Source organism: Dendrobates tinctorius, unplaced genomic scaffold (genome assembly GCF_039654945.1).
Source record: "Dendrobates tinctorius isolate UK_male_01 unplaced genomic scaffold, ASM3965494v1 ptg000058l, whole genome shotgun sequence".
Lineage (NCBI taxonomy): Eukaryota > Metazoa > Chordata > Amphibia > Anura > Dendrobatidae > Dendrobates > Dendrobates tinctorius.
In genome coordinates this window covers 8,442,405-8,467,199 of record NW_027361726.1, presented here as the reverse complement: position 1 = coordinate 8,467,199, position 24,795 = coordinate 8,442,405, and the positions used below count along the sequence as shown (strand labels likewise).

The 24,795-nt window shown below is 49.4% G+C and overlaps 1 protein-coding gene across 3 annotated transcripts in view; it reads right to left on the bottom strand.

Moving 5' to 3' along the window:
• Positions 1 to 2,352: 2,352 nt before the first annotated feature.
• DYNC1H1 (dynein cytoplasmic 1 heavy chain 1) overlaps positions 2,353 to 24,795 on the bottom strand; it is a 49,302-nt gene continuing 26,859 nt past the window's right edge. Inside the window, exons 38-77 of one of the 3 annotated variants that reach the window (XM_073577992.1) lie at positions 24,567 to 24,773; positions 24,327 to 24,448; positions 24,081 to 24,246; positions 23,838 to 24,001; positions 23,614 to 23,743; positions 23,388 to 23,521; positions 23,063 to 23,177; positions 22,811 to 22,972; positions 22,519 to 22,733; positions 22,222 to 22,426; positions 21,254 to 21,427; positions 20,990 to 21,109; positions 20,750 to 20,870; positions 19,586 to 19,781; positions 11,396 to 11,513; positions 11,043 to 11,258; positions 10,753 to 10,965; positions 10,545 to 10,672; positions 10,316 to 10,469; positions 10,083 to 10,229; positions 9,553 to 9,703; positions 9,217 to 9,470; positions 9,003 to 9,137; positions 8,750 to 8,844; positions 8,409 to 8,583; positions 8,253 to 8,328; positions 7,536 to 7,696; positions 7,338 to 7,449; positions 7,177 to 7,237; positions 6,394 to 6,517; positions 6,197 to 6,310; positions 5,938 to 6,108; positions 5,295 to 5,512; positions 5,093 to 5,196; positions 4,064 to 4,275; positions 3,826 to 3,979; positions 3,508 to 3,650; positions 3,265 to 3,433; positions 2,899 to 3,026; positions 2,353 to 2,769 (exon numbers count right to left, since the gene is read on the bottom strand). In XM_073577992.1, coding sequence (XP_073434093.1) covers positions 2,641 to 2,769; positions 2,899 to 3,026; positions 3,265 to 3,433; positions 3,508 to 3,650; positions 3,826 to 3,979; positions 4,064 to 4,275; positions 5,093 to 5,196; positions 5,295 to 5,512; positions 5,938 to 6,108; positions 6,197 to 6,310; positions 6,394 to 6,517; positions 7,177 to 7,237; positions 7,338 to 7,449; positions 7,536 to 7,696; positions 8,253 to 8,328; positions 8,409 to 8,583; positions 8,750 to 8,844; positions 9,003 to 9,137; positions 9,217 to 9,470; positions 9,553 to 9,703; positions 10,083 to 10,229; positions 10,316 to 10,469; positions 10,545 to 10,672; positions 10,753 to 10,965; positions 11,043 to 11,258; positions 11,396 to 11,513; positions 19,586 to 19,781; positions 20,750 to 20,870; positions 20,990 to 21,109; positions 21,254 to 21,427; positions 22,222 to 22,426; positions 22,519 to 22,733; positions 22,811 to 22,972; positions 23,063 to 23,177; positions 23,388 to 23,521; positions 23,614 to 23,743; positions 23,838 to 24,001; positions 24,081 to 24,246; positions 24,327 to 24,448; positions 24,567 to 24,773 — 6,093 coding nt within the window. In that variant the 3' untranslated portion in view covers positions 2,353 to 2,640. Of the gene's footprint in view, positions 2,770 to 2,898; positions 3,027 to 3,264; positions 3,434 to 3,507; positions 3,651 to 3,825; positions 3,980 to 4,063; positions 4,276 to 5,092; positions 5,197 to 5,294; positions 5,513 to 5,937; positions 6,109 to 6,196; positions 6,311 to 6,393; positions 6,518 to 7,176; positions 7,238 to 7,337; positions 7,450 to 7,535; positions 7,697 to 8,252; positions 8,329 to 8,408; positions 8,584 to 8,749; positions 8,845 to 9,002; positions 9,138 to 9,216; positions 9,471 to 9,552; positions 9,704 to 10,082; positions 10,230 to 10,315; positions 10,470 to 10,544; positions 10,673 to 10,752; positions 10,966 to 11,042; positions 11,259 to 11,395; positions 11,514 to 19,024; positions 19,221 to 19,585; positions 19,782 to 20,749; positions 20,871 to 20,989; positions 21,110 to 21,253; positions 21,428 to 22,221; positions 22,427 to 22,518; positions 22,734 to 22,810; positions 22,973 to 23,062; positions 23,178 to 23,387; positions 23,522 to 23,613; positions 23,744 to 23,837; positions 24,002 to 24,080; positions 24,247 to 24,326; positions 24,449 to 24,566; positions 24,774 to 24,795 lie in introns of all 3 variants that reach the window. The other 2 variants (XM_073577994.1, XM_073577993.1) reach the window with 2 other exon arrangements.

The window sequence follows — 24,795 nt, the reverse complement described above, 5'->3', positions numbered from 1 at the left end:
AGTGCGTTTGGCGCACGTCAGCGCAGCGCCAAAAGGGCACATTCGCCGTCAAGAGGACCAGTGTACCCAAAGCTAAATATAGGGTACGCTGATTGCATGCAGCGTCATGTGATCAGAGGAGGAGCTGACCGGAGGGAGCACGGCCAAGGGTAGAGCTTAGCAGCGGCCGTGCGCTGCGCCCGGTAACGCTAGTGTGAAACTAGCCTTAGGCTGGTTTCACATTCGCGTTGTTTTGCGCAGTGCATCCATGTCCATCGTCATGCACACCTGTTTAACATGGCGTGCGCATGATCTAGCGTTTGCACGCGTTCGTATGCATTTTCGTGCATTTTTTTTTTTTTTTTTTTTTTTTTTTAAAGGTGTGCACCTAGGCACGCCAGACGCAACCTGTTGCATTTTTGGGTCCGTCTAACAGCATAAAAAAAAAAAAAAAAAAAAAAAAAAAAACACAACCGCATGACACACTTGCGCACGGAATGCGACAAAATAACGCATTATGGTCTATGGGAACGCAGGCGCATGGACATGCGCACGCATGTGTTTTAACAGTTAACATGGCTCGAAACTGGTTAAAATGCATGCAAAACGCATGATGCGTTTTTATTGCGCACGAAGCGCTACGCTAAAAAACATAGGTCCACAGTCTCAGGAGCCCTGGAGTTATGCGACTGCTGCCATCTTCTTGCAGGCCACGCTCCCAGGCCCCTCTATTCTTGATAATGAGCCTTGCTGAAACAGACGGTTGCAGCCCCCAGCTGTCAGTTTTGTTGGTCGATTATCAAAAATACAGGTGAAGCCATGCCTTTTTTTTTAAATTTTACAGCGCAGGCGGCAGTTGATGAATACTCCCATCAGCCGACCCCTGCTCTCCCTATTAGCAGTTGAATATAACCCTCATCATTCTCCCTTGCTCGCTGGCAGAGTAGGGGAGAATGATGCAAGCGGTTTTCTGCACCCGGCGCCAGGGAACAGCGCTTACTGTACCGCTGCTTCTCAGACGCCGGTATGCATCACACAGATGTCATCTGTATGCGGGACATTTTTACGGCCCGTGCTGCGTATTTTGGCCACGGATACACGGTCTGTGAAAACACACTGAGATGTGCACAGAGTCATTTACTTAAATGGGTCTATGTGTCTCAATGTTTCCTGTACGTTTGAAAACTGTCACCACATACCAGAAACACGGACATGTGAAAGAGGCCTAACCTGAACCCGACAGTTCGGCATGGGCTCCTCCATCCAGGCTTCACTTGACAGCTTGGTTGACAGGACGGTGGTTTTTCTGCTGAAGGAGCAGATAACCTTGTAGCCTTGAACAGGCCAAGAACTAACAAGATTTATAAATCATTCACAACATTTTTACATCCAAAAAACTGATTCAAGCTTAATACTTTGATAGATTTCTCTGCAATCTCTTTAGTGGAAAGCTTTTAGGACAACGGCTAACTAAGACTCTTCACGGCAGTGAAAAACGTGAGAACGACAGAGATCCCACAATGGAATCAGTTGGGTCTGAAAGCCTTCGAGGCCGCCCCACTTTGAGCCTCTTGATTCAGTTCATATTTGCTTTCTTGGTGGCCATCACGCCAGCAATTCACAGGCCTAGTCTTCCAGAGAAGTCATACTTGTATCACTCATGATTGTCGTTTTAAAAGAACCATGGAGTGCACCTTACTAAAATCTGTTCTGCAGATATCGACCAAGAAATTCTCCTACCGTCCTTCCTATCCATCAGATCAGGAGACCCCAGCTCATTAAGAAAGGAGTTAATCTTCAGAAATTTTGAAGCCCTTTTTATTTAATACAAGGGCAAAAACAAAACACAAACCATGCAAGTCTCCCTTGGGTAACTGGTTCAGGTCAACCATTTGTCTGTCTTCTCAGCTTTGTTAACCCTCATTCTCCCAGGTCCAATGCAGCTTCTTGGGCAGGTACCTCTAGAACAGATTTCTAAAGCCACCACATCCATCCTGTAATCCCTGAGATGTGGGGGCCATGTCTGATCCCCTGCATCACTCATCCTCTCTCATGGATTTACCGCCACAGGACGACCAGGAATCCAAACAATTATTTACCTGAAATAGTTTCCTGGAGTCTGTATGCAGCACAATCTCCAGCCGTAGTAAGAGTCTGATTGCCGCATTGTACATGTCTGCTTTTCCGTCTGATCCGGCTTTTATTACCATTTATCTTGTATTACTCGAGTCTGTGGCTGAAGCCTAAAAACTGCAGGAGTCAAAAACATCAATGTATTTTATGGTGTTGACTCCAGTCCTAATGAACAGATCAGGACTGTGCATCGCCCTCTCATCCATGGGCTGCAGCGCCCGATTTAGAGACAAAGCCATGTTTAATGTAATGCATATATTTATTAGATTAAAAGTTGGAATTACACATTAGACAAATCTAAAATGTTTCACGTGCAAATCTCCTCCTGACCATAAACCTCCCACAGACGCCACAAACCACTGTCTTCTCCCAGTAATAACATTCCCGATCTCCATCTTTATTAATCCCTACCTTGGCACCCATCGTGCCCCCATCTAATCACATGACCTGGATCCTTCATCTCCTTCCTGTACCCTCATAGCAAAAAACACAAAACCAGTAATGACCAGTGAGAGGATGATAGACTGATCACTCAGTGCTCAGGATTGCCACCCCCCGCTCGTAGAAGCTATGAGGGTCTTCTTTGGTGGCAATTTCAAAGTCAACGGTGAAGATCAAGTCAGCGCGGGTGAAGTTCAGGTAGACTGGCAGCGTGACCTGGGAAGGCAAAAGAAAAAAAAAAAAAAAAAAAAAAAAAAAAAAAATTGTGAACATGATTTATGAGACTGAACCTTTCCCATAAAGTCGCTGATGAGATGGTGGCTGGATACGCCACAGACCACTCACCACATTGGCCTTTTTCTCAGCATTGGTCTGCTTGGTCCAGCGCAGCTGTGTCAGGGGCAGCACGGTGGAGATGGCATTAGACAGGGACAGCTTGTTATTGGTACAGGTCGCTCCTTGCAGCTTCAGACCTAAGAAAATTCATTATCTGTTAGAATACCGCTGTTACATGGCTCCTGCACAAGATGGGAATTTTAGTTTTGCACCAGCTTTAGCGTGGCATGTTATAGACTCTAGGGTAACTACTGCTCACACCATGCCCTGTTATCTACAGTCTGGGAGTTGTAGTTTCCCTTTACAATAGCTAATGGCACGTTGTAGCGCTGTGGCAGAGATGGAGCCAACAATCACTGTAGAGTTGTAAATTACCAGTTATCCCAAAGCTGTAGGCGTCCAGGACTGCATTCTGTGTGGTGGTTACGCTCACTTCTAGACACAGCTCCTCCAGGGACCAGCTGTTAGCCTGGGCCACATACTGGCGGGTGGCGGTAATGTATGCCTCAGGGACAAACAAGCCGCCGAGCCACACATGGATGTTCTGCGGAGGAAAACAAGACATCAGCGTCTGCCAGATGTGGCGACCTCCTATTGCACAGTGTGGATCTTGCAAACCTTCAGCTCTTTGGCTCCACTGGTTGCCGCTGCTTGAGAGATGTTCTGCAGCTGCTTGATGCGGTCACTAAAATCTGCCACCCACTGGATGACAGTCATCCCTGCAGGGACCGTGAATCGAGACCAGCTCCGAGGCAGGATTCCTGGAGGAGAAAGCATTGCACTGAAGAATCAGACAGGGGTATGAGCAGCTCTTTGGCACCAGAGTGCTGATCATGACCAGGTAGAGACGACCTATCCCTAGGATGACCCTGATGGGAGCTTCAGTTCTCGCTATATCTGGACCCCAATAATTTACACACCCCCAATAAGCCGTACCTTTCACCAGCTCATTGATCAGGGTGCGCAGGTAGTTTGTCTGCTTCTTCTTTCCTTCGCACACTTGGACTACATCGGTGAGATCCTGGCGCACGTCCTGCAGTAACTTTGCACCCATTTTTACTTCACGTTCAAAGAATCTGAACAGAGGATCCTGGAAGGAAAGTTTAGGTCAGAAGTTTTGGGGGGATATGCAATTGTCAGGCCTGTGCATTGGCGTCACCAGCTGGGGCCTCACCTTTATGTTGTCCACAGTACGTTTCAGGTGGTTCAGGGTTTGGGGGATGACGCTCAGCCAGTTGCAGGCGGTGGTGTGCAGCGTCCTCATCCAGGACGGGCGGCCGTCGGAGGTGGAATCTGTCCTCTGCTTCTTCTCTGTCTCGGCGTAAGCCAAGTCGTCCTCATCCTCCAGCATTTGCATTTTCAGCATTTTACTGATCATATCAATGCCTGAACCACGTAGGGGAGAAAACAAAACAACGAAGGGCGACATAAAGCAAACTCAAAAAAAGGGTGAAGAAACGCAACAAAAACCAAAAGGTGCAACAATAAAACCAGACTACGGAGTCATCCAGAGGGGAGATGTCCAGACTCTGGACCACCCAGTGAGCAGGATACAGACCACCATGGAGAAGTGTGGCAATTTAACAAACCAGGAGAGGGTTGGGGTCTTGCAGCTGTAATATGGACCCCATGGGTGCGGAGACACAACAACTGGCTAGGTGGCAGCACCCAAAAAATTTCACGAGGTCCGATTAAACAAAATCACGTTTACACCAGTCTATAATGAAGAGTTCTGCGAGGTCTTTGCTTGCCTTGCCTGCAGCCAATTACTAACTGCTGGCAATGTGCAATAGGTCACAGCTGTGGCCAGGAATTGGCTGCAGTGGCCATCCAGCCAGAAGATGAAGAACAGACCAGCGGAGGACCCCCACCCCCATTGTTGGTATTGACCTCTAAATGTGAAGTCTTAGTAGAGCAATTACTAAACAGAGAAAGAAAAAGGTTAAAAGAAATAAATAGGTTTGAAAAATGAAGCAATGAAGGATGTTGGACACGGCAGAGATGGCTCAGAGAAACACGAGGAAAATACAAGACTGTTGCAGGATGAGAACGGCTGGGACAAGTCTGGTTGTAAGGAGACAGAAAACCTCCTCATCACTCACACAGGCCCCAGGTGAGAACATGGAGGACGTGACAAGGGTTAATGCTGAAGACAGACAGAAAGTTAGAGATTAGCTAGAGAAGAGAGCGTGGTGCACGTTACCCTGTGTGGTCAGTAAGACGCGCTCTGCATTGTTCGGGAGACCCAGCCAAGATGGTGTCTGAGTGTCCGGCAGCATCTCCACCCACTGCACAAACTCGTCTCGCCTACAGAACCAAGGGAAGAGGGTAAGAAGAGCGATGCTGGGAGATGTCTTTACAGAGCTGCACAGTGATAAGGACGCGCAGCCAGCACATGCCAGTACCTGATGCCGTCCGGCATTTGGATATCCTTGTGTCCATCCACCTTACAGGCCAGTTTGAAGTCCCCATCAAAACTAGACGTGGTGAAGAGCCTCTCCAGGAAGGTGTTCAGCAGCCTCTGATCAAAGTCGTTATCGATTCGGCCCCCATAGATGGACTGCGCCATGAGGGTCTTCAGAGCTGACCACGGGATCTTATCTGGGGAAATGTTTTGTCGGCCCTGAAAGAAGAACCCGATACAATCAGTGTCCGATATTGCGACTTACTGATGGACTTCAGCCATCACTTCTCCCATTAATCCTAAGGGTCCAGTTTGTGGTTAGTGAATGGAAACACTTAGGTTTATTTTGTGTGACCTGAATGCAGCCGTACAAATGTCACTACTGTCCTGAGCTCCGGTACAACAGTATACACTCATACATTGTAACAAACCAGCTGCACAAGCTCAGGACCACTTGCATTCATTGACAGCAATGGCAAGGGATATAAAGTTTCAGGACTTTTTGGAGACCTTGCTCAATCCTCTGTCACTTGGAGTAGTTTGGTGACTTTTCAGCCACTCTTTTTTAGGGGAGACGGGGAACGCTGTACGAGTCCACCACACCCAGGGGGTGAAGGCAATGAGTCTTTCCCTTCCTTGCTTACCTTTGCGGTGTCATCCAGCCAGGTGTCCACAGTGTCACACGCCGACCGCAGATCGGATTCCCCAAATTCGTATTTTTTTGACCAGCCCAGAGGAGCGTAACGCAGACGTTCCTGGATGATGGCGTGGAACCAAGCCAGCAGGAAATACAGACGAGCACGCTCATTCGGAGACTACAGAGATGGGGAGAGGAGGATGAGTGTCCGTACAGTACAGGCAGGCACCAAGTCACTGGATCATCACTCCCACGCGACAGCCCACCTTACAGATCCTGGACACCGGGATGCTACTGAACGTTCTCAGCATGTTGGCCTTCACACCAGGAGGTGGTTCAAATACGAAAATCCGTCCAGCTCGGAGCAGATTCACAGGCACCTGGATGAGGACACTATTTGTTTACTCCAGGTCCAGACAGAACTGAAGTGTGGAGCAATTCAGAGTGAAGACATTCACCACACCTTGGGATTAATCTCCATTGTTAGGAAGAGGCGGAACGACGAGTGCGGCTGCAGGGAATGAAGTTTTTTCTCCAGCTGCATGAGCCACCCGGGAGCCAAGTGCACGTTCTTCAGCATCACCCACCTGCAGGGACGGAGTCAGGGTCAGACAGGACCAGCAAAGGGTCTGCAGACTCCTAGTAAACAATGCATTGCACCAAGGGTTTCTCAGAGGCCTCATTGGGGAATTCAGGCTATGAGAAAAGGATTTTATGGCAAGTACCAAAAATCCTCCTTTTCCATCATGGCTCATTTCCACATCAGATTAGCACACCTGCACACACCCGCCAAGGCGTCTGTACAGTCGGCAGTGAGCATCACTGGATAACCCCTTTAACTGGCAGCGCCAACCACATAAGTATAGCCATGCCAGGTACTGTAGCTCAGTCTCATTAGTAAGGGTCCTGACAGCAATTTAGGCCATCAATATCTTACTGCAGGTAATATTCATCCAATGTAGATGCAACAAACCTAGCCCTGCTCACACAGCTGATGGTTCGTTACAATTAAAGCGAAGCCAGGCCGAGTCGCCAGATGTAAAATTCTCTTCTGGCAAATCACATCACAGACCCAATTACAATAACGGGCGATGCTGCAGTGTCCCTGGTTACCCCATTCTGTAGACACAGTGGTCTTATTCACAAGATGAATCGGGGGCCCAGAAGTGAAACCACTGATCAGGAAAAAACTAAGATAAGTGGGGAATATCCATTTAAGCTAAAGACCCCCCCAGAACGTCCTCACCTTCCGGACCGCACCGCTGTGTTAATGGCCTTCTCTGCTTGACTGAAACCTTCAGCAGAACCTGCAAGAGCAAAAGTTCTGGATTTAGCTCAAGACAAACCCAAACCTCCCAGAGGAGATCAAAAACCAATAACCCCCCAACAACTAGAAGGGACACAGACCAATAGCGATGGACGTGATCTGACTGTTCTGTTCGGCTGCCAGATCCTCAACGCGGCCGCTGGCATCATAGCCGGGGACGGAACACATTAGCACCGGAGTATTTGGTTTTACCTGCAGCGAACAGAAACCCAAGAGGATCAAACACAGCAAACTTCACAACGCCGGCAAGTCCCAGTGTGAACACGGCACAATGTTACCTCTGTGTCCACAATGTGAGCCAGATCCAAGGGCTGATCGATGACCGACATGAAACTTTCCCCGAGAATGGTGGAAACAAAGATGTGTGCCATGGCCAGCAGGCGGTCAGGACGGAAGGCTTGGATCAGGAGCAGGCGGTGCACAGCTTGGCCGATGGGCGCTAAAAAGCGAAGAAGCAGAAATTAGAAGACGCATTCAGGCAGATTTTTCCGCAGTCCCATCGCCCTGTGGAGTAATTTTCTAGATGCTGCATGTGAACGAACACTAAACTCCTGTATATGGAGAAGTGATGGGAGATCCCCAATATGCACCAAAGTCACCGCTGACAGTCGCTGATTAATAAAATACAAAAACTAATTGTTCTCAGAGCTGAAGTTTAGCTACAATGAAACATTGGAACGAAAGCCCCAAACACTTCACCTCATTTGCTACAATGTATCAGCGCAGGAAAAAGGTATCAGCCTGTGGTCACTCAGGACTGGTCAGGCCCTATGTCAGGGATCAGACACAATCTAACAACTACAACTTCAAATGTCTGGGAGCTGTAGTATTACAATATATTGGTGATCCCTAGAGCAAGTGTTGCTCCAATGGCGTTAGAGCGGCAATTGAACAACTTGCACCTTTTTTTTCTATGCATAGCGTAGGCCTTCATTACATAAGATGGAGCCCCCAATTTTAGCTTCCAGGGTGCACCCCCCTCCTCCACTACGTACTTGCTGGTCTCTCCTCATTCCATATATATGGGACGGTCTGTTCGGGAGAACTGCTCTCCAGCCATATGCTGAACTGCTGCAAAGAGATAAGTCCATTGAGATCTGGATTCACCCAGGACCAGACCAGCGTCATCCATAATACCCCAAAGCGCTTACATCATCGGCTTCAACCTTGGACATGACGTCCCTGAAGGCGTTTAGATTAGCAAGCCTCATCATGGCCTCCACCTGCTCCTCAGTCAGACCATTTATCTTAGGCACGGAGGACGAGCCAAGGACTATCTCTTTGCCTCTGAGGAAATGCTGGAACTCCTGATCGTATGTCGGCTCCCTGCAAACGGTAAAAGACATTTATCTTTGGGACACAATGAACCGATGCAATACACAGAGAATAGGAGCCTCTCACTGATCCCTAATATATAGGACCATAAGTGCCAGCAAGCCGTACGATTCCTGCAATAAGGGAAACACTTCTTCCCTATTGAAGTGATAGTTACCCAATAGTCCCCTTCAGCTTGATCCTCGCCAGCAGCATGGCGAAGGTTATGTGGTCCTGATGGAGCATTCCTCGAGCCACACGGTTAAAAGCAACCTAGAAAGAAAGGTTAGATGGTTGTAATCTGCATTATGAAGAAACCAGGATGACACGTGGTACAGAAAATAAGACAGTAAGTAGTCAGATGTGATCAGGGAATGTGTTGGGGGAAGTGGTCTCACATTTACTCCTCCAAGATGCCCCCAATGGCATACCTGGAACAGGTCCTTGGTGATGACGGAGAGCCGCTGAGTGTGATCCGTGGTGTTCTTCAGGTTGCTGTTCTCATACAACACTGTATGGTAGATATCGAGGAAGAACTGCAGCGAGTACTGGTACAGGAAGTGAATCTGAACAGGAGCAAATACACAAGACATGAGAATGGATCAGTCGATCCGCACAATACCGTTCTACCTGAGGGCGCCTTACTTGTTTCAGGGACTCCATGGTGAAGTAGATGCTGCTACAAGCTGTAGACAGGGGCAGGTACTGCTGAGACACTGTCTCCACCTCCTGCATGACGATATCTGTTTCCTCCACTTTTCTGGTGACCTCGGCAGCTTCTTTTTTCAGGTTCTCCAATGTTGTAATGATGGTGTCGTCGTCCAGGATGCGACCTTTCACTTCATTCAGGGCCTGAAGCAGAGACTTCTCCAGCTGACGCAAGCGGAGCTGGAACTCGCCTACAAGAGCGAATATGTCAGTCTCATGGACGCTGCACACATCGTAGACCGCAAGTTAGACGTGGGCTCAACGGACACCTACCCTGTAGTTTTAGGAGGTCCGATCGTTTTTCGTCCACATCAGGCCTTTCTGCCTTTAGGACTTCATTCAGACACTGGCTCTGCAGGCTGCTGCGAGTCACCGTGAAGTTTACAAATGTCACTCGAGAGCAAATATCTGGCGGGAACTCGACCTAAGAAAAGAAAATATGTCACCGTCACGCAGGTAAAGGGGGAGATTATAGCGTCTAGTGCAAACCAAACTAAAAGCGCCAAACTCAATTGCTGTGACTCGCGCCTTTCGGTGAGTTTTAGTCCGTCTGGTCTATTGATGGAGGACATCATTTGCTGGCATCTGCTTGAGGTGGGAATCACGACATAGTTTAATGTCTTCGTGCCAACCTCAAGTAGGTGGATACAGCCGAAACGTCCAAATCACACAGTGATTCCCTCTGAATCAATCACGGCCATGGCCCATCAGTGCAAATGTCAATCCCTTTTTCCAGGGCTTCAGACAAAATCTCTGATAAATGTAGTAAATGCCCCCGGGAACATCGAAGTGACGACACCTACCGTGGGGTCTCTGGTAGAAAGGAAAATGACAAACGACGGTGACAAGTCAATGTCCTGATCCCCGAGTGTAATGAGCACTCTTCCTCCGGTTCTGCGGACCTCACGATTCAGCACAGGGTTCAGGATGGGATCGTAGCTTTCCACGTCCTGAGAAGAGACCGCAAGGCTTTTAAAACTAATCTCTCCGGGACCCAAATAGGACTCCCGATCTCCCGTGCACTGCATCCTCTCACCTGGACAAGCAGAGGATTACCAAACCGGAGAGCACTTTCCAAGTTCTTCCTAAAGGCATCATCCAAGAAGCTGGTGCGGGTGATCTTCCGATCCTTGTACTCGTTCATGATGAACTCTGTGGCTTGTCCAGAGGGATCAATGATCAGAGGATACCTACAGAGGAGCAGAGGTCACATCTGCACCTGGACTCGCTCTAGTGCCGTCAGGGTCATTCACACGTGCACTTACCTATTGAACCGTTTCAGCATGATAGCGTTTTCAGTGCACAGGTCATCTGCAGGTAGTGAGCTGGCCTGCCAACGGAGCCGCTCGTCAGCATTGGACAGATATTCAGTCCTGGCGATGTCCGTGCGGAACTGGACAGATGACGATTGTGTTAGCGGAAACCACAAAAAATCTGATAATGGGGGAAGGAGAAAAGGAATCAGTCATCTACCTGGACATTGGCTTGCTGCAAGTGATGGGACCACGTGGTGAACAAATTCTGCCTCATCTGCTGATCGAAGTACCCGGCGTAGGCAATGAAAGCCGCAGACAGCAAGCAGTCGCCGGCAATGGTGGACATCTGGTTCTTGAAGGTCTCGCTTGTCTTTTCCCAGCGATCTCGCTCTGCTGATAAACTCTTCAGAAGAGCAGTGCTGCGGTTCACCTGCAATGAAAATACTGTCAGGCACTACAAGTCCCAGCATACACCAGCAGTCTTGCAGTCATTTAAATTTTTTGAACCTTTGCTTCCACTGCCGCCAAGTCGGCCTTGATGGCCTGAGCCTCGGAGATGAGCACGGCGTACTCTTCCTTGTAGCGGGCGATGCTGGCCTCTAGGTCTCGGATCATTTGCTCCACTTCGTTGGCTTTTTGCTGGTTGTCTTTGGCATCATCTTCCAGTTTCTGTAACTCGTTTCTCAGAGGCTCCACGCGTTTCAGCATGTCAGCATAGTTTAGCTGGTAAATGGAAAAAAAAAAAAAAAAAAAAGGAGCATTCAGGGATGTTGAAAAATGATTGGTCGGACTGTGGGGGCAGCATGGAGGTGCCACCGGTGATGCTGTCCCTGTACAGGACCCCGGCAGCCTCTGTTTACCTGAGCGATTGCCCACTTCACCATAGGCCCGCAGGCCAGGGAAGCACGGTTCACGATCTCATAATTGTAACTGGGATTTGATAAATAATTCTTCTTCATCTTCTCCCGGATGGCGTCACTGGAGGAACAGAAGATTGGATCAGACACAACAAATGCTGCACGTATAAAAAGTTCAAACAATACAAATTCTGCACCTATTAATTTTGTCCCAGCACGTCTGCATACAAAAGGTTAAAATTATAAACTTCAGATTACCTGCAGCTACCACCAGGGGGAGTATTAGAAAAAGGGATAAAGGGAGCCCCCCCTAGTATTGGCTGAAGACAGGATCTTATGCATCCAAAGACATACTGATAAGGAATTTAGATTGTGAGCCCCATTGGGGACAGCAATGATAATGTGTGCAAACTGTAAAGCGCTGCGGAATATGTTAGTGCTATATAGAAATAAAGATTATTATCTGTATACAGGGAGCTCCCCCTAGTGGTGGCTACAGACAGGACCTTATGTATCTATATACAGGGAGCTCCCCCTAGTGGTGGCTGCAGACAGGATCGTAACATGTATCTCTGTATACAAGAAGCTCCTCCCAGTGGTGGCTGCAGACAGGATCTATCATGTATCTCTATATACAAGGAGCTCCCCCTAGTGGTGGCTGCAGACAGGATCTTATGTATCTATACAGGGAGCTCCCCTAGAGGTGGCAGCAGACAATCTTATGTATGACGTAAATTATGAAAACATGGCACTTCTGGAATTCTGGTGGTGCACAAGTAGGATAACCAAATCCATCAGCTGCGATTTAGAAATACTTAGCAGTCATATAGGTGTGTTCAAGAACTTATTGGCTGAAGAAATTCCAGTAAAATGAGATGTTTCGGTCAATACCTGACCTTCATCAGTCATCTGGATAGAGGAGATCCGTGTGGAAGCACGCTCTGTGAGAGTCTGCGTTGTCCACTGCTAACAGGAAGCGACTGAAACGTCTCATTTTTCTGGAATTTCTTCATCCAATAAGTTCTTGAAGACTCCCATACGAGTGCCAAGTATTTCTACATAACAATCTTACATATGAGGACTGATGTCTAGTAGAACTTTGCAGCAACCTCAAGAAATCCTTGTTAGTATCTGGCTGGGAACTTAAAGCTAACCTGTCACCTGTTTTGGCCGTGATAAAATAAGCCCCAAAAGGCGGTGGCCCTATCTAAAGCATTCTATAGTGTTGTAGATAAGCCCCCGATCAGACCTGCAAGATAAGAAAAATAGGGATTTTTGTGTACTCACAGTAAAATCCTTTTCTCCGAGCCAATCATTGGGGGACACAGACAGTGGGTGTTATGCTGCTGGCCACTAGAAGGACACCAAGTACACCAGAAAAAAAAAAAAAAGTTAGCTCCTCCCCTGCAGTATACACCCTCTCGCTGGCTGAGATTTCTCCAGTTCGGTGAAAAAAGCAGTAGGAGCATAAACAGTGAATAATAACCATAACCAAGTCAAAGCCGAAGAATGCTACAGTGAGCCAATAGGCTAAACAGGGTGGGAGCTGTGTCCCCCAATGACTGGCTCGGAGAAAAAGGATTTTACGGTGAGTACACAAAAATCCCTATTTCTCCTACGCCTCATTGGGGGACACAGACAGTGGGACGTCTTAAAGCAGTCCCTGGGTGGGGAGCAAACATCTGCTAATACCCCATGTACCACTGAGTCAACAGTGAGGTACTGCCGATTGTAGGCTGCATCCGCAGAGGCCTGAGAATAAATTAGGCAATGTTTGTAAAGGTATGGAGGCTGAATCAAGTCGCAATCTTGCGCCCCGAGGATGAAATTGATAATATTTTGTAAAAAGTATGCAGAATGGACCAAGTCGCAGCCTTGCAGACCTGTTCTGCCGAGGCCTGGTGCCGAATGGCCGAAGAGGCACCCCACTGACCAGGTAGAGTGCGCCTCAATCCCCACTGGGACAGGCGCGTTCCTGATACAGTAGGACTACTGAATCGCCAGGGGAATCCACCTGGCTAGCGTTGCTTTGACACGGCTAGACCCTTCCTATGCCCTTCTGGAAGCATGAACAGGGCATCTGACTTGTGGCAGGGAGCCGTCTGCGAGATGTACCATCTCAGCGCCCTAACCACATCCAGGGTGTGGAAGGCCTTCTCAATGCGATGGACTGGCGCCAGACAAAAGGAAAGCAAAAACAATTCTCTCGTTGAGATGGAAGAGGAGACGACCTTTGGCAGGAAGGACGGGGACGTCCTGAGAGCAACCTTTTCCTGATGAAAAATTCAGGAACGGCAGGACGGAACTGCCAATTCCAAAACTCGTCTGACGTAATTGCCACTAGAAAGACCACCTTCCAAGAGAGGAAGGACACCGAGACATCCTGCGGCGGTTCGAAAGGAGCCTCCTGTAAGGCCCCGAGAACCAGGTTAAGGTCCCATGATTCCAATGGTCTTCTATAAGGAGGCGCCACATGGGAAACTTCTCTGAATGAACGTCTTGACCTGAAGTTTGGTGGCAATTTTTAGTCGGAAAAGCACTGACAAGGCCGAAGTTTGGCCCTTGAGCAAGCTGAGTGCGAGGCCTGATTTTAAACCAGATTGAAGGAATTCCAATATGGCCGGAATGGAAAAAAACACCAGAGGTGATCGACCATGATCCTTGCACAACGAAAAGAAGGTTTTCCAGGTGCAATGATAGATGCACATGGACACAGGCTTCCTAGTACTAATCATGATGGAAATCACATTGTGAGAGAACCCAGCCTGTGCTAAAATCCAGGATACAACGGCCATGCCGTCAAAGACAGGGCCCCAGAGTTCTGGTGATAAATCGGGCCCTGCGAGTTTAGATCCATGCAATCTGAAAGTCGCCAGGGGATGTCGGTAACTAGTTGTATTTGTTCTGCATGCTCGGCCAATCTGGCGCGACAAGGATCACTGGTACTCCCTCCGCTCTGATCTTCTTGATGACCCTCGGAAGCAAGTGAAGAGGAGGGAAGACGTACGAGAGCCGGAACCGGTGCCAAGGCAGAACTAGGGTGTCCGCTCCGATGGCGCATGGATCACATGATCGGGCAATGAACCGAGGAACCTTGTTTTGTTTAGTCTTGAGGCCATGAGATCCACATCCGGAGTCCCCCAACAATGACAAATGTTGAAAAGACTTCCGGATGAAGAGACCACTTCCCCGAGACAATGCCTTGGCGCCTGCGAAAATCTGCCACCCAATTTTCTACGCTCGGCCCAATGGAGGATGTGACTCGCTTCGTGCATGGCCATCCTGCTCCGGGTACCTCCCTGGCGGTTGATATACGCTACAGCCGTGGCGTTGTCAGATTGGATCCTGATGTGACCTGCGAGGAGACTGTGGAAACTCCGTAGAGCTAATCTGATCTCTTGCATCTCCAAAATGTTGATGGGGAGACAATCTCGGGTTGATCAATGACCCTGTGCCGTGTGGCGACGAAAGACTGCTCCCCAGCGGAGGAGACTTGCGTCGGTGGTTACTACCAACCATCTTACAGGGAGAAAAAACCTGCCTTGATTCAGGGAGAACCTCAGTGTCCACCACCTGAGGGATTGCCTGACCCGCAGGGACAGAGGGATCCGACGGACTAGGGAGAACGGGTTCTTGTCCTAAGCTAACAGCAACGCGTTGTAAGGGACAGAGGTAGAACTGTGCAAATGGAACTGCTTCCATCGCCGACACCAACTTTCCTAGAACTCTCATGCTGAAATGAATGGAGTGAGAAAACAGTCGCACTGCCTGTTGTAAGGCTTAGGTCTCTCCTGGAGGGAGAATGACCAACCCGCGGGAAGTGTCCAAGATCATCCCTAAAGGGGGAATCTGCTGAGCCGGTTTTAGGAAAGACTTTCCAAAGTTTCTTCCACCCCAGGCGAGAAAGTGTATTTACTGTTATCCATGGATTCCTTGCAGGCTGGAAGGGACAGACCCTTGATGAGCAGGGTGTCCGGATACGTTAACACCACCACTCCCCGAGAGTGGAGAATGGCCATGACAGCCACCATGACCCTGGTAAAGACCCTAGGGGCGGTGGCGAGTCCGAAGGGCAAGGCAACGAACTGGAATTGTTGCTTGTGAATTGCATGAAGGTAAGCGACCTTGATGTCGATGGATGCTAGGAACTCTTTTTCCATGGAAGAGAACAGATCGGAGAGATTCCATTCGGAATCACTGTACCCTGACAAACTGATTTAACAGTTTGAGACCCAGAATCGTCCCATCCTTTTTTGGAAACACAAAAAGGTTTGAAAATAATCCTCTGAATCTTTCGCGATGAACAGCCCGAAGGAAGGCTCTTGTCATTTTCCTTGGGTGGAGAGGAAAGGAAAAACAGTTGGAGGGGGATAAGAAAATTCTCTCTCGTATCCGGAGGACACCAGCTCCCTGACCCACTTGTCATTGGGTAGATCTATGAGATTTGGCTCCCCTAGATCCAGAAGCCCTAGGCCTGGGTTTCCAAGAGCGGTTAGGTCTTTAGGAGACCTGGGAGCCTCTGTCTCCGCACGGGGACCGACCTGATCCGGAAGAGAAGGTAGAGGAGGACCAACTGGAATTGTTGCGAGAAGATCGACAACTCGTCGGCTGTTGGTTGGGAAACGGCCGAACAGCCCCTATTGTTGAGGAAGGAATTTATTTTCCCCCGGTAGTATCGGAAATGAGTTGGTCCAGTTTCTGTCCAAAACAACGACCCGTTTAAAAGGGGAGAGAAGACAACGATCTTTTAGGTGTGGCATCCGCCCGCCAGCCGCGGAGCCATAGGAGTCTTCTAATGGAGATCACATTAGCGGCAGTTTGAGCTGCGCAATTGGCGGCATCAAAAGAAGAGTCTACTACAAAGACAGCTGCGTGAATTATCTGCCTGGCGACAGTGGTTGCCTCCGAAGGAAGATTGGTGCCTTGGAAGTAATCAAGACTTCTACTCAAGAAGCCATTGCCTTAGTGACCCAAATTTCTGCGAGAGATGGAAAAAAAAAAATGCTGGTCTAAGCTTCAAAAAAAAAAACTAAACGGGCAAGGTAGTCAATTTGACAATCGAAGGGGCTTGACCAAGGAACCCTCAGAAACAGATAGGAGTATTTTAGAAGCAAGACGTGATACAGGAGGGTCCACCGGAGAGGACTGTAACCAATCCTACATTAGGTCTGGATGAAAAGGGTATTTAGCCTGAGTAGACTTTTGCCCTGTGAACCGCTCATGCGGCCGATCCCTATGTTACTGGACGGCTGGTAAATAACGTGCACACACGCTAGGTTCCCTTAAATGAGCCAGGGTGTGCTGGAGCGGGAATATTTTCTTCATCCAACCTCAGAATTCTGTTGACTGATTCTATAAGAGAATCAAGCGACTCTTGATCAGTTGGGGGATTCTGAGGGGCTGATGTGTCAGATTCGAATTCTGAGCCGTGTTCGCTGTGAACCTCAGGAGAGGGCGAGCGAGAGACAGGAGCCGCCGGTGCTGACTGTCCCTTGGACGAGTATAGTCCCTGCTGGGGGGACGGTTCCCGGCCGACGCCAGAGCCCTCCGCGGGAGGTAAGGACGCTTTCTGCCTGGGTCAGAGACTCCACCGACCGTGACACGGACGCAGCCCAGTCAGGGTTACTAAACGCGGGAGGCCCATCAGCAGCGGCGGCGAGGGACATTGGAGCGCAGGTCAGGGCGCAGTCCGTGTATAACGGATTAGTCTGTGCACTCGGTAAGGCAGACTTGCAAGTGGTATACAGTAAAAAACTCAGTGTGCCTTTTTAACAGCCCGTTTTAGCCTCCTTAGATTGAGGCATAGTGCTCCTGAAAGGGTTAACGGCAGTGTCTGCAGCTGCATGGAATGTGACGTGAAGGGGTTAAGCTTTAATCTGAGGGCAGATGCAGCTTACCCGGTCCTATGCTGGGTCACCCCGGGAGGAAAAAACGGTGGCCTTGTGGAGTCACCCGGTATCCGGCTGTCCAGAGCAGGCATAGGGCTCATGAAAGGGTTAACGGCAGCTGAAGACATGGCCCCCGAGAATAAAATCGCGCGTCTCGTAAGTAATGCGAGGCGCCAAGAGGAGGGGGCGGCGACGTTAGCACGGGCGGCGCTAATCAAATTGCGGCCTAGTAGGCCGGAAAAGCCGGGGACTAAATTTTAGGACTACCCGTGGTAGGCGCCGGGGACGGAGAGAGTGCGGCGCCTCTTAAATTGCAGTCTCATCCTCTGGGCGATGTAGCAGAGCTGGAGGAGGTCTTAAAGGGGTATGCTCAATCGATCCACCCTATGGTAGGGGGATGGAGAGCTCTGGGGCTGATTCAGGGTATCCGAAAAAGCGCTGCTCAAGTCCTTCTCCATGCACTCCTGTGCTACGTCCTGTTGCGCTTGCCCTCATACCCGTGGAGTACCGACCGTAAGGGAACCATCGTCAGAGGAATCAGACCCATTCGTCGCAGGAAAGTGTACGGGGAGGTATACTCCGCGTGCTTGCCTGTTGCTGGTTTGGGGGAGAGCGGGCTGTAGAAAGGACCGTCGCCCCCTTCACTCCGTTAATTAAAAAATAAAAATTTACAGAAAATTCAGAAATAAAATAAAAACGGTGGGGTCTGAAACCCAAGTGCCTCCTACAGACACTAAGCAAAGAACTGGAGAATCTCAGCCAGTGAGAGGGTGTATACTGCAGGGGAGGAGCTAACTTTTTCTGGTTTACTTAGTGTCCTCCTAGTGGCCAGCAGCATAACACCCACTGTCTGTGTCCCCCAATGACACGTAGGAGAAATAAGTTTTATTATACTCACCCGGGAGGGCGGTCCGGTACCTCCCAACTTCTTGCGATGCTGCCTCCCAGCATCGCGCTCCTGCGCAGGCGTACTTATCCATCCTGTTAAGGGTAGAGTATGGTACTGCAGTGCCTCTCTGATCTTTCCCAGCACCTGCGCACTGCAGTACTTTGGTCTGCCTTCAACAGGGCAGAGAAGTATGCTTGCACATGAGCACGATGAAGCAGGCAGGAGAGCGGCATTACCAGAAGATGGGAGCCGCCGGATGCGGACCTGCGACACCCATTGGACCGGACCACCCCCCGGGTGAGCATAATTATTTTATTAATAAAACTTATTTTTCTTTCTCTTTATACAATGCTGTAGATAAGCCCTGAAAGGCAGTGGCCACATCTTATATATCGGCCAAACCCGGTGACAGGATCACTTTGCGGATTGTATTAAGCAAGATGACAAAGCTGCTCCAATCTACCAATGCGGCCTGTTCAGGTGAGGCAGATCCAGATTGGTGCTATAGGGGCCAAGCCTATGATCTCACTAACCCCATGGTCAAAACCTTATGATGGTCTAAACAGCATCTGCAGACTATCTGGCCAGACATTAGGATGCCACGGTCGAGTGCAGCATAGAGTAGCCATTTCTTTCCAGCATGACCACGTGCAGCCACGTCCATCGGGGATGACTGAGGATAGTTCTTCAGTACAGCAGGAATGCAATGGGATTTAAAGAGACAGCACACAAAAAAGGGATGGAGAACAGAGGCGTCTGCTGTTGCTGTAGTAGATGATAGGTGGAGACAGAAGCTGGAGCTTTAGAGAGTAAGCATGATCCCGCTGTCCAGGACAGAGCGCGCAGGAGAAATACCTGAGGTCTTCGGGGTTTAGGTTGATAATGTTGCCGATGAAATTATCCCTGAGAAAAACTGTTCTGATCTTTTTCCAGTCAGTCGTCTCCTCTCCCAGAAGGAGACAGATCGACTCTAGGGCCAGTTTTACTGCGGCCGGTGGGTTGCCCATTGCCTTTACTTCAACAAGGTGCTGCCTCTTTATAGAGCTCACCGCTATTAGGAGGGTGAAAACAGGGTTAACGCTCGTGCAGGGTTAGTACGGAGAACGGCTGCTGCAGAGGACTGAAAGAAATCCACGTCCTGGGAAGACGATGACCCATCAGGGACAATATAAACTACCCTATAACTAAAGCATTACAACTCCTATGGAGTACGGGGAAGACGCCCATCCGCCTAGGAGCTGTTGTACGACTGAGTGGGGGTGTTTACCATGCCATATCCATAAAAGTAGACCGTGCATGCTGGGAGTTGTAGTACCACCACTATGGTCATTGTTCACATTTACTGGGTCCAGCGACCTCTATGACAGGTTTCTTTCTATGTCCTCGGCAGCGGCAGTTCTGAACTTATCTATTCACCTGATCTCTTCAGCGGAAAAGTTTACAATAGTTGGAATGAAGTTTTCCCTCATTATGATGGATCGAATCTGCTTCCAGTCCGTTGTACTCTCGCCCAGCAGCAGACAGATGGACTCTAGGGCCAGCTTCACTGCTGCTGGAGGATTAGCCATAGAACGGACTTCGACCAGATGCTGCTTCTTTATAGATTTTACAGCTAAACCGGATCAAAAACGATCAAAATGGACAGAAAAGAGAAGGAAAAAAGAAAGAAGTGGAGACAAAAACACACGGAGGGGGGAAACAAAGCGAGGAAATCTGATTAGAAAAGTCATTTTGGTCACATCATAAAACATTCATAGATTTATTTTCTGGCATTATTAGACAGTCTGTGAGTTCAGGTAAAAGCAATGTTCTTTATCTGCACTTACAGCCATTCCAAGAGGCCCGAGCTATGGCATCCCACAACCCCAGGGGGCTTCATGGGTGTTTCCAAACATGCGACCCCACATAATAGCCGAGTATTAAGAATATGGGGGTGTAGGAAGGCAATCTCGGGGTCAGGAAACCCCTTCAATAGCTGCAAGGAGCCTTCCTGCACATCCACAGAAGCCCATACCTCTCCTATAAGTTCTGCAAAAAAGACAGCTCATCCTCTGCTGATTATCTGCAATCATAAATAATCCTCTGGCATCGGGAGGAGAGCAGCGCTGAGGACACTGCATCTGCCATGAGCAAATACATTTGTAGGTCCGTGGCCAGAAGTCATGCACATCTACCGGCATCTCCCTGCAATCTCATGTGAGCATTTGGCTAAAACAAATGCAGTGCATTAGGCCAAAAACAAAAAAAACAAAAAAGATGCTCGGGATGCCGGCAGGAAGGAGGCAGTACGCAGTGCTTCCATCCAGCGACCACTGAATACTGACATAACCACTAAATTAGGGCGAATCGATCCACTCAACTCCCCACACTATGGTCCCAGAGAACCCCTGTGGCACTAGCAGCGGATGGTGTAGGGGGTGCAGCACCTCTCCCTTGATCAATATCCCTCCCGTCTACCTACTACAGGAAGCATTAGTGCTGCCACACATTTAATGTCTACACGTTCCTGCCTATTTTACAGGGTCTTGGCCGCAGAGGATGAGTGTGATCTGGCGGAGCTTATGTATGGAGGCCACGTACCGTTCTGAGCCTCGATGACGGCCGGCTCTACCTGATCCAGATCCTCCTTTACGCTCATCTGCTTGTCGGCGATGACGGCTTGTTGCTTGTGAAGCTGCTCCTGGATTTCTTGACTCATAACCTGAAAAGACGCAGAGTATTTTATTCCGAGCTCGTAACACATCCATTCGGGGGCCCCCAAATCCACACTATGTACTATAAGACTCCAATGTTATGTAGGATTATTAATAAGCTCCTCACCTTTTTCTTTTCAGCCTCTTGCTGATCCTTCACCATTTTCTTTAACTTGTCATTAGCTGCCGCGTTTTTCACTTCTAGTTCCTGACTTTTAATCCTCAAGTCACGACGCAGTTCTTCCACCTGAGGACACGAAAGAGAATTTATTGTACAATCAGCGGTTAGACCGGCTTCACTATGCAACTTCTATATGAAGTTGTTTCCAAATGTTACAACCCACCACGGCTGCCCCTTCCCCGCCGGGAGGATAGTCTTGTTTTTTCCTACCTGGTCGACCGTTTCTTTGATCTTTCGCAGGCCGACGTTCAGGTGCATCTGCTGCTCCTCCAGCTCGCTGCGCTTCTCATTGAACAGATCGGCATAGTGGTTGATGAAATCCAAGTAATGACGTGGCGTGATCGCCATGGTTCTGCCGCCTCGCTTCGCAAGGCGGGTATTGGCCTGCGAGTAAAGAATCAGTCAGCGCACATAACGTCTCAGCTGAATAATCAGCGGCCTCATTGCTGGATGTATGCGGAGAGGACTGTACTATAAATAAGGAGGGACTCTTGCTTGGGACCTAAATGAAAAGCCAGAAGGGCTGGGCAACCTCACTAGCGGGGGGGTGCTACACGAGCTGCACATGTCAGGGAGACCTCACTAGCGAGGGGCACACAGCAAGGCGGCCACACTAGTCGGGGGACACACGAACTGCACACGGCAGGGTAAACTCACTAGCCGGGGGGGGGGGGGGGGGGGGTCAGACGAGCTGCACACGGCAAGGCAACCTCACTAGCGGGGGCTACATAAACAAAACACCACAAGGCAACAAGCTTGGGGTCACACGAGCTGCATACGACAGGGCGACCTCACTAGCGGCGGTTGTCACAAGCTGCACACGGCAGGGCGACCTCACCAGCGGAGGCCATACAAACCACACACCACAGGGCAACCTCACTAGCCGGGGACACACGAGCTGCACATGGCAGGGTGGCCTCACTAGCGGTGGCACGCAAGCTGAATACCGCAGGATCAGTGTCAGCCAATACTAAGGTTAACAGCATGACTGAGCCCTCACAGGCAGGGTCCCCCTCTCCTTATGTACTTGTGTGTCCCTTGTCTTACACGTTTATTATACTTGTCTATATTTCCCCTTTTCACATGTAAAGCGCCATGGAATAATTATCCCCTTTCAAGCTGACATTACCGAGACTCTAGAGTCCCAGAACATGTACAACAGCAGAGACGTAAATTACCTGGTGAAGGGTCTGATGTACAAACACGCAGCCGTTGACGATGGCTTCCCTGTGAGTCGGAGGCTGGGGCAGCTTGTCGTAGACCACAGGCATGTAGTCTGGTACAATGTAGTTCGGTTTCTCAAGATCCATTTTGCTTGTGAACTCCTTTCCGACCTGGTAGAGCGCCTCCGTCGACCAGTCACCAAACCAGTTCAGCACGCACCTAGAAATGTATGGAAAAGTGGTGGATTAACAATTGCCCGAGAAGAGAGTCCTATCCTGGCACCTTGGGACCATCGTTCGCAGCAAACAGACCTGTTAAACAGAGCGGGGGAGGTGGCTGCTCGGTCCTTCAGACCTTCTGAGGACGGGTTCATGGTGAAGACAACATGGAGGTTTCGGATGACCTGGCTTGTGAACCACTTGTACAGCTCCTCGTGAGAGTCCAGCATGAGTCCTTCCTTCTGGGCTCCCTCCTTACATTGTGTCATCAGCGTGGAATATTCGTCACCTTCAAACAAGCCGGGAACCTACAGAAATGACAAGTGCTGGCGGTGAGTACCCACATGTCCTGAACTTTCCACCCACATACACAAACACACTTTACCTCTCCGTTGGCCAACAACGTGTTCATCCGCTCCAGGAACCCGGAATCCAGGACGTTGGACTCATCCATGATGAAGGCGATCTTCTCATTTTTGCAGCCCGAGCGTCTCAGCACAGCCCGAAGATCTTCATCAAAGTCCTCCCCGGTGTATTTCCTGTGCACCTACATTGACGGAAGGAGAACAGACCATGAATGGAAACTACGGGAAGAGCCAGCGGCACACGGACATCCGATTAAGAGACCGGTACAGACCTTAATCTGGTAGACGCTCAGACCGTTCATCCAGGCGACAAAACGTGACAGCGTGGTCTTCCCGGCTCCACTTACTCCGATGAGAAGCAAGTGACCCTGAGGCTGGCGGAAAATTCTGAAAAGGAAGAAAAGGGCAATCTATAATTGGACATGTGCACAATTCCCTGGTGGGCGGCTGACAGAAGTCACATCGGCACTTTTAACTTCCAAAAAGGACAAAGTCTGAGGTGCCATAATCCCAATGGGGGTGCTCGAGATCTGACATGCGACTGATGGATGCCATGTCAGCAGCGCCTCCAACCTCCTGGTGCTGCAGTGACATTACCTGTCAATCCTGAGGACATGGTCCAGGACTTCATTGAACAGTACGAGAGGCACATCCAGTTCTTCCTCGTAGAAAACTTTCAGTCGAGCCTTGACATAGTCTCTCAGCTCTTCCTGGTCCACGGGGATGTAGTCCTGCATGAACGGAGATTTAGCATGTGGAAGACCGCTACAGATTGAAGCCATGTAACGAGCTCCGTTCAGTGCGACGCATCGTCTGGGAATACCTTGGACAACCAGTTGCTGTACAGGATGGGTCGGTTTAATGCCTTCTCTTTCTCCACATTGGGGAAGTGTTTCAGGGCAACCAAGTCAATGTTCTCATCGGTCCAGCGTCGCTCTTCATCTTCCACGAGTCTGACGTAATAAAGACAAGGGTAAAGATGGATAAAGACCTGTACTGATTGCGGACAGCGCTCACATTGCCACCAGCCATAAAGTGCAAGTTCACCTGTCCTGGAATAGGCGAAGAGCTTCATGGGCCCAAATTCTGATTAGTCCTTCCACAGGCAGGGTCTCTAGTGGCCGCAAGGCTTCAAAAATGCCCCTCACCCACCGCGTCATTTCACGGGGGGAGTAGATGTAGTGGGGCTGCGTGTCCTGAGTAAATCGCTCCTGCAATCACGAGTAATGAGGCCGAGCAGATACACGGAAGTATATGGCGAAAAGACCCCGATTATTATACATCACTTACCTGGGACATGGTGTAAAACTCAACCATGGCAGCGGTCAGTGGCTCTGCATACGTGCGCAGCGACGGAATCAGCCGCAGCATTGCGCGGTTGAAGGTGCCATAGATCTGGGTCAAGGATGCAGGTCCAGGATAGTCCACGTATACCACAGGGACATGGCGCAAGAACCTAGATGATGAAAGGTAACTGGTGATGCCAGTGTCCAAACTGATAAATGAGGGGCAGAAAATGGCAATAGTGCCCCCTACCTGTGAGACAGTGGCTTTCTTCCAGGATCAGTAGGAGGATTGCAAGCTCCTACGAACTGAATTCTTTCCAGTTTAACCCAGGTTTGATCCGAGGTCCTGTAGAAACCTCCATGTTCCACCATCTGTGCAAATAAGACACCATATTAAAAAGTCAGATTATGGCTAGTGCAATCAATATAAAAGTCTCCACCGTAGCAGAGTATTAGGAACGATATATGAAACACGGCACGATATACACACCTGACGGATGAAGGAGATGACCCTCTGGGTGCCATATTTGTCCATGTCCGGCAAGTTTATTTCATCGCAGAACAGCACTAGCCATTTCCCAAGCTGAACGGGGGCAAGGACGACACCATTCGGTGTCCGCCGGTACTCGCAGTAGTGATCAAAGGTTTTCAGAAGCAGTTCTGGGGTGGTGGCACTAGAGAAGTTCAAACCAACAACCTGCAACGCAAATTAAAAAAAA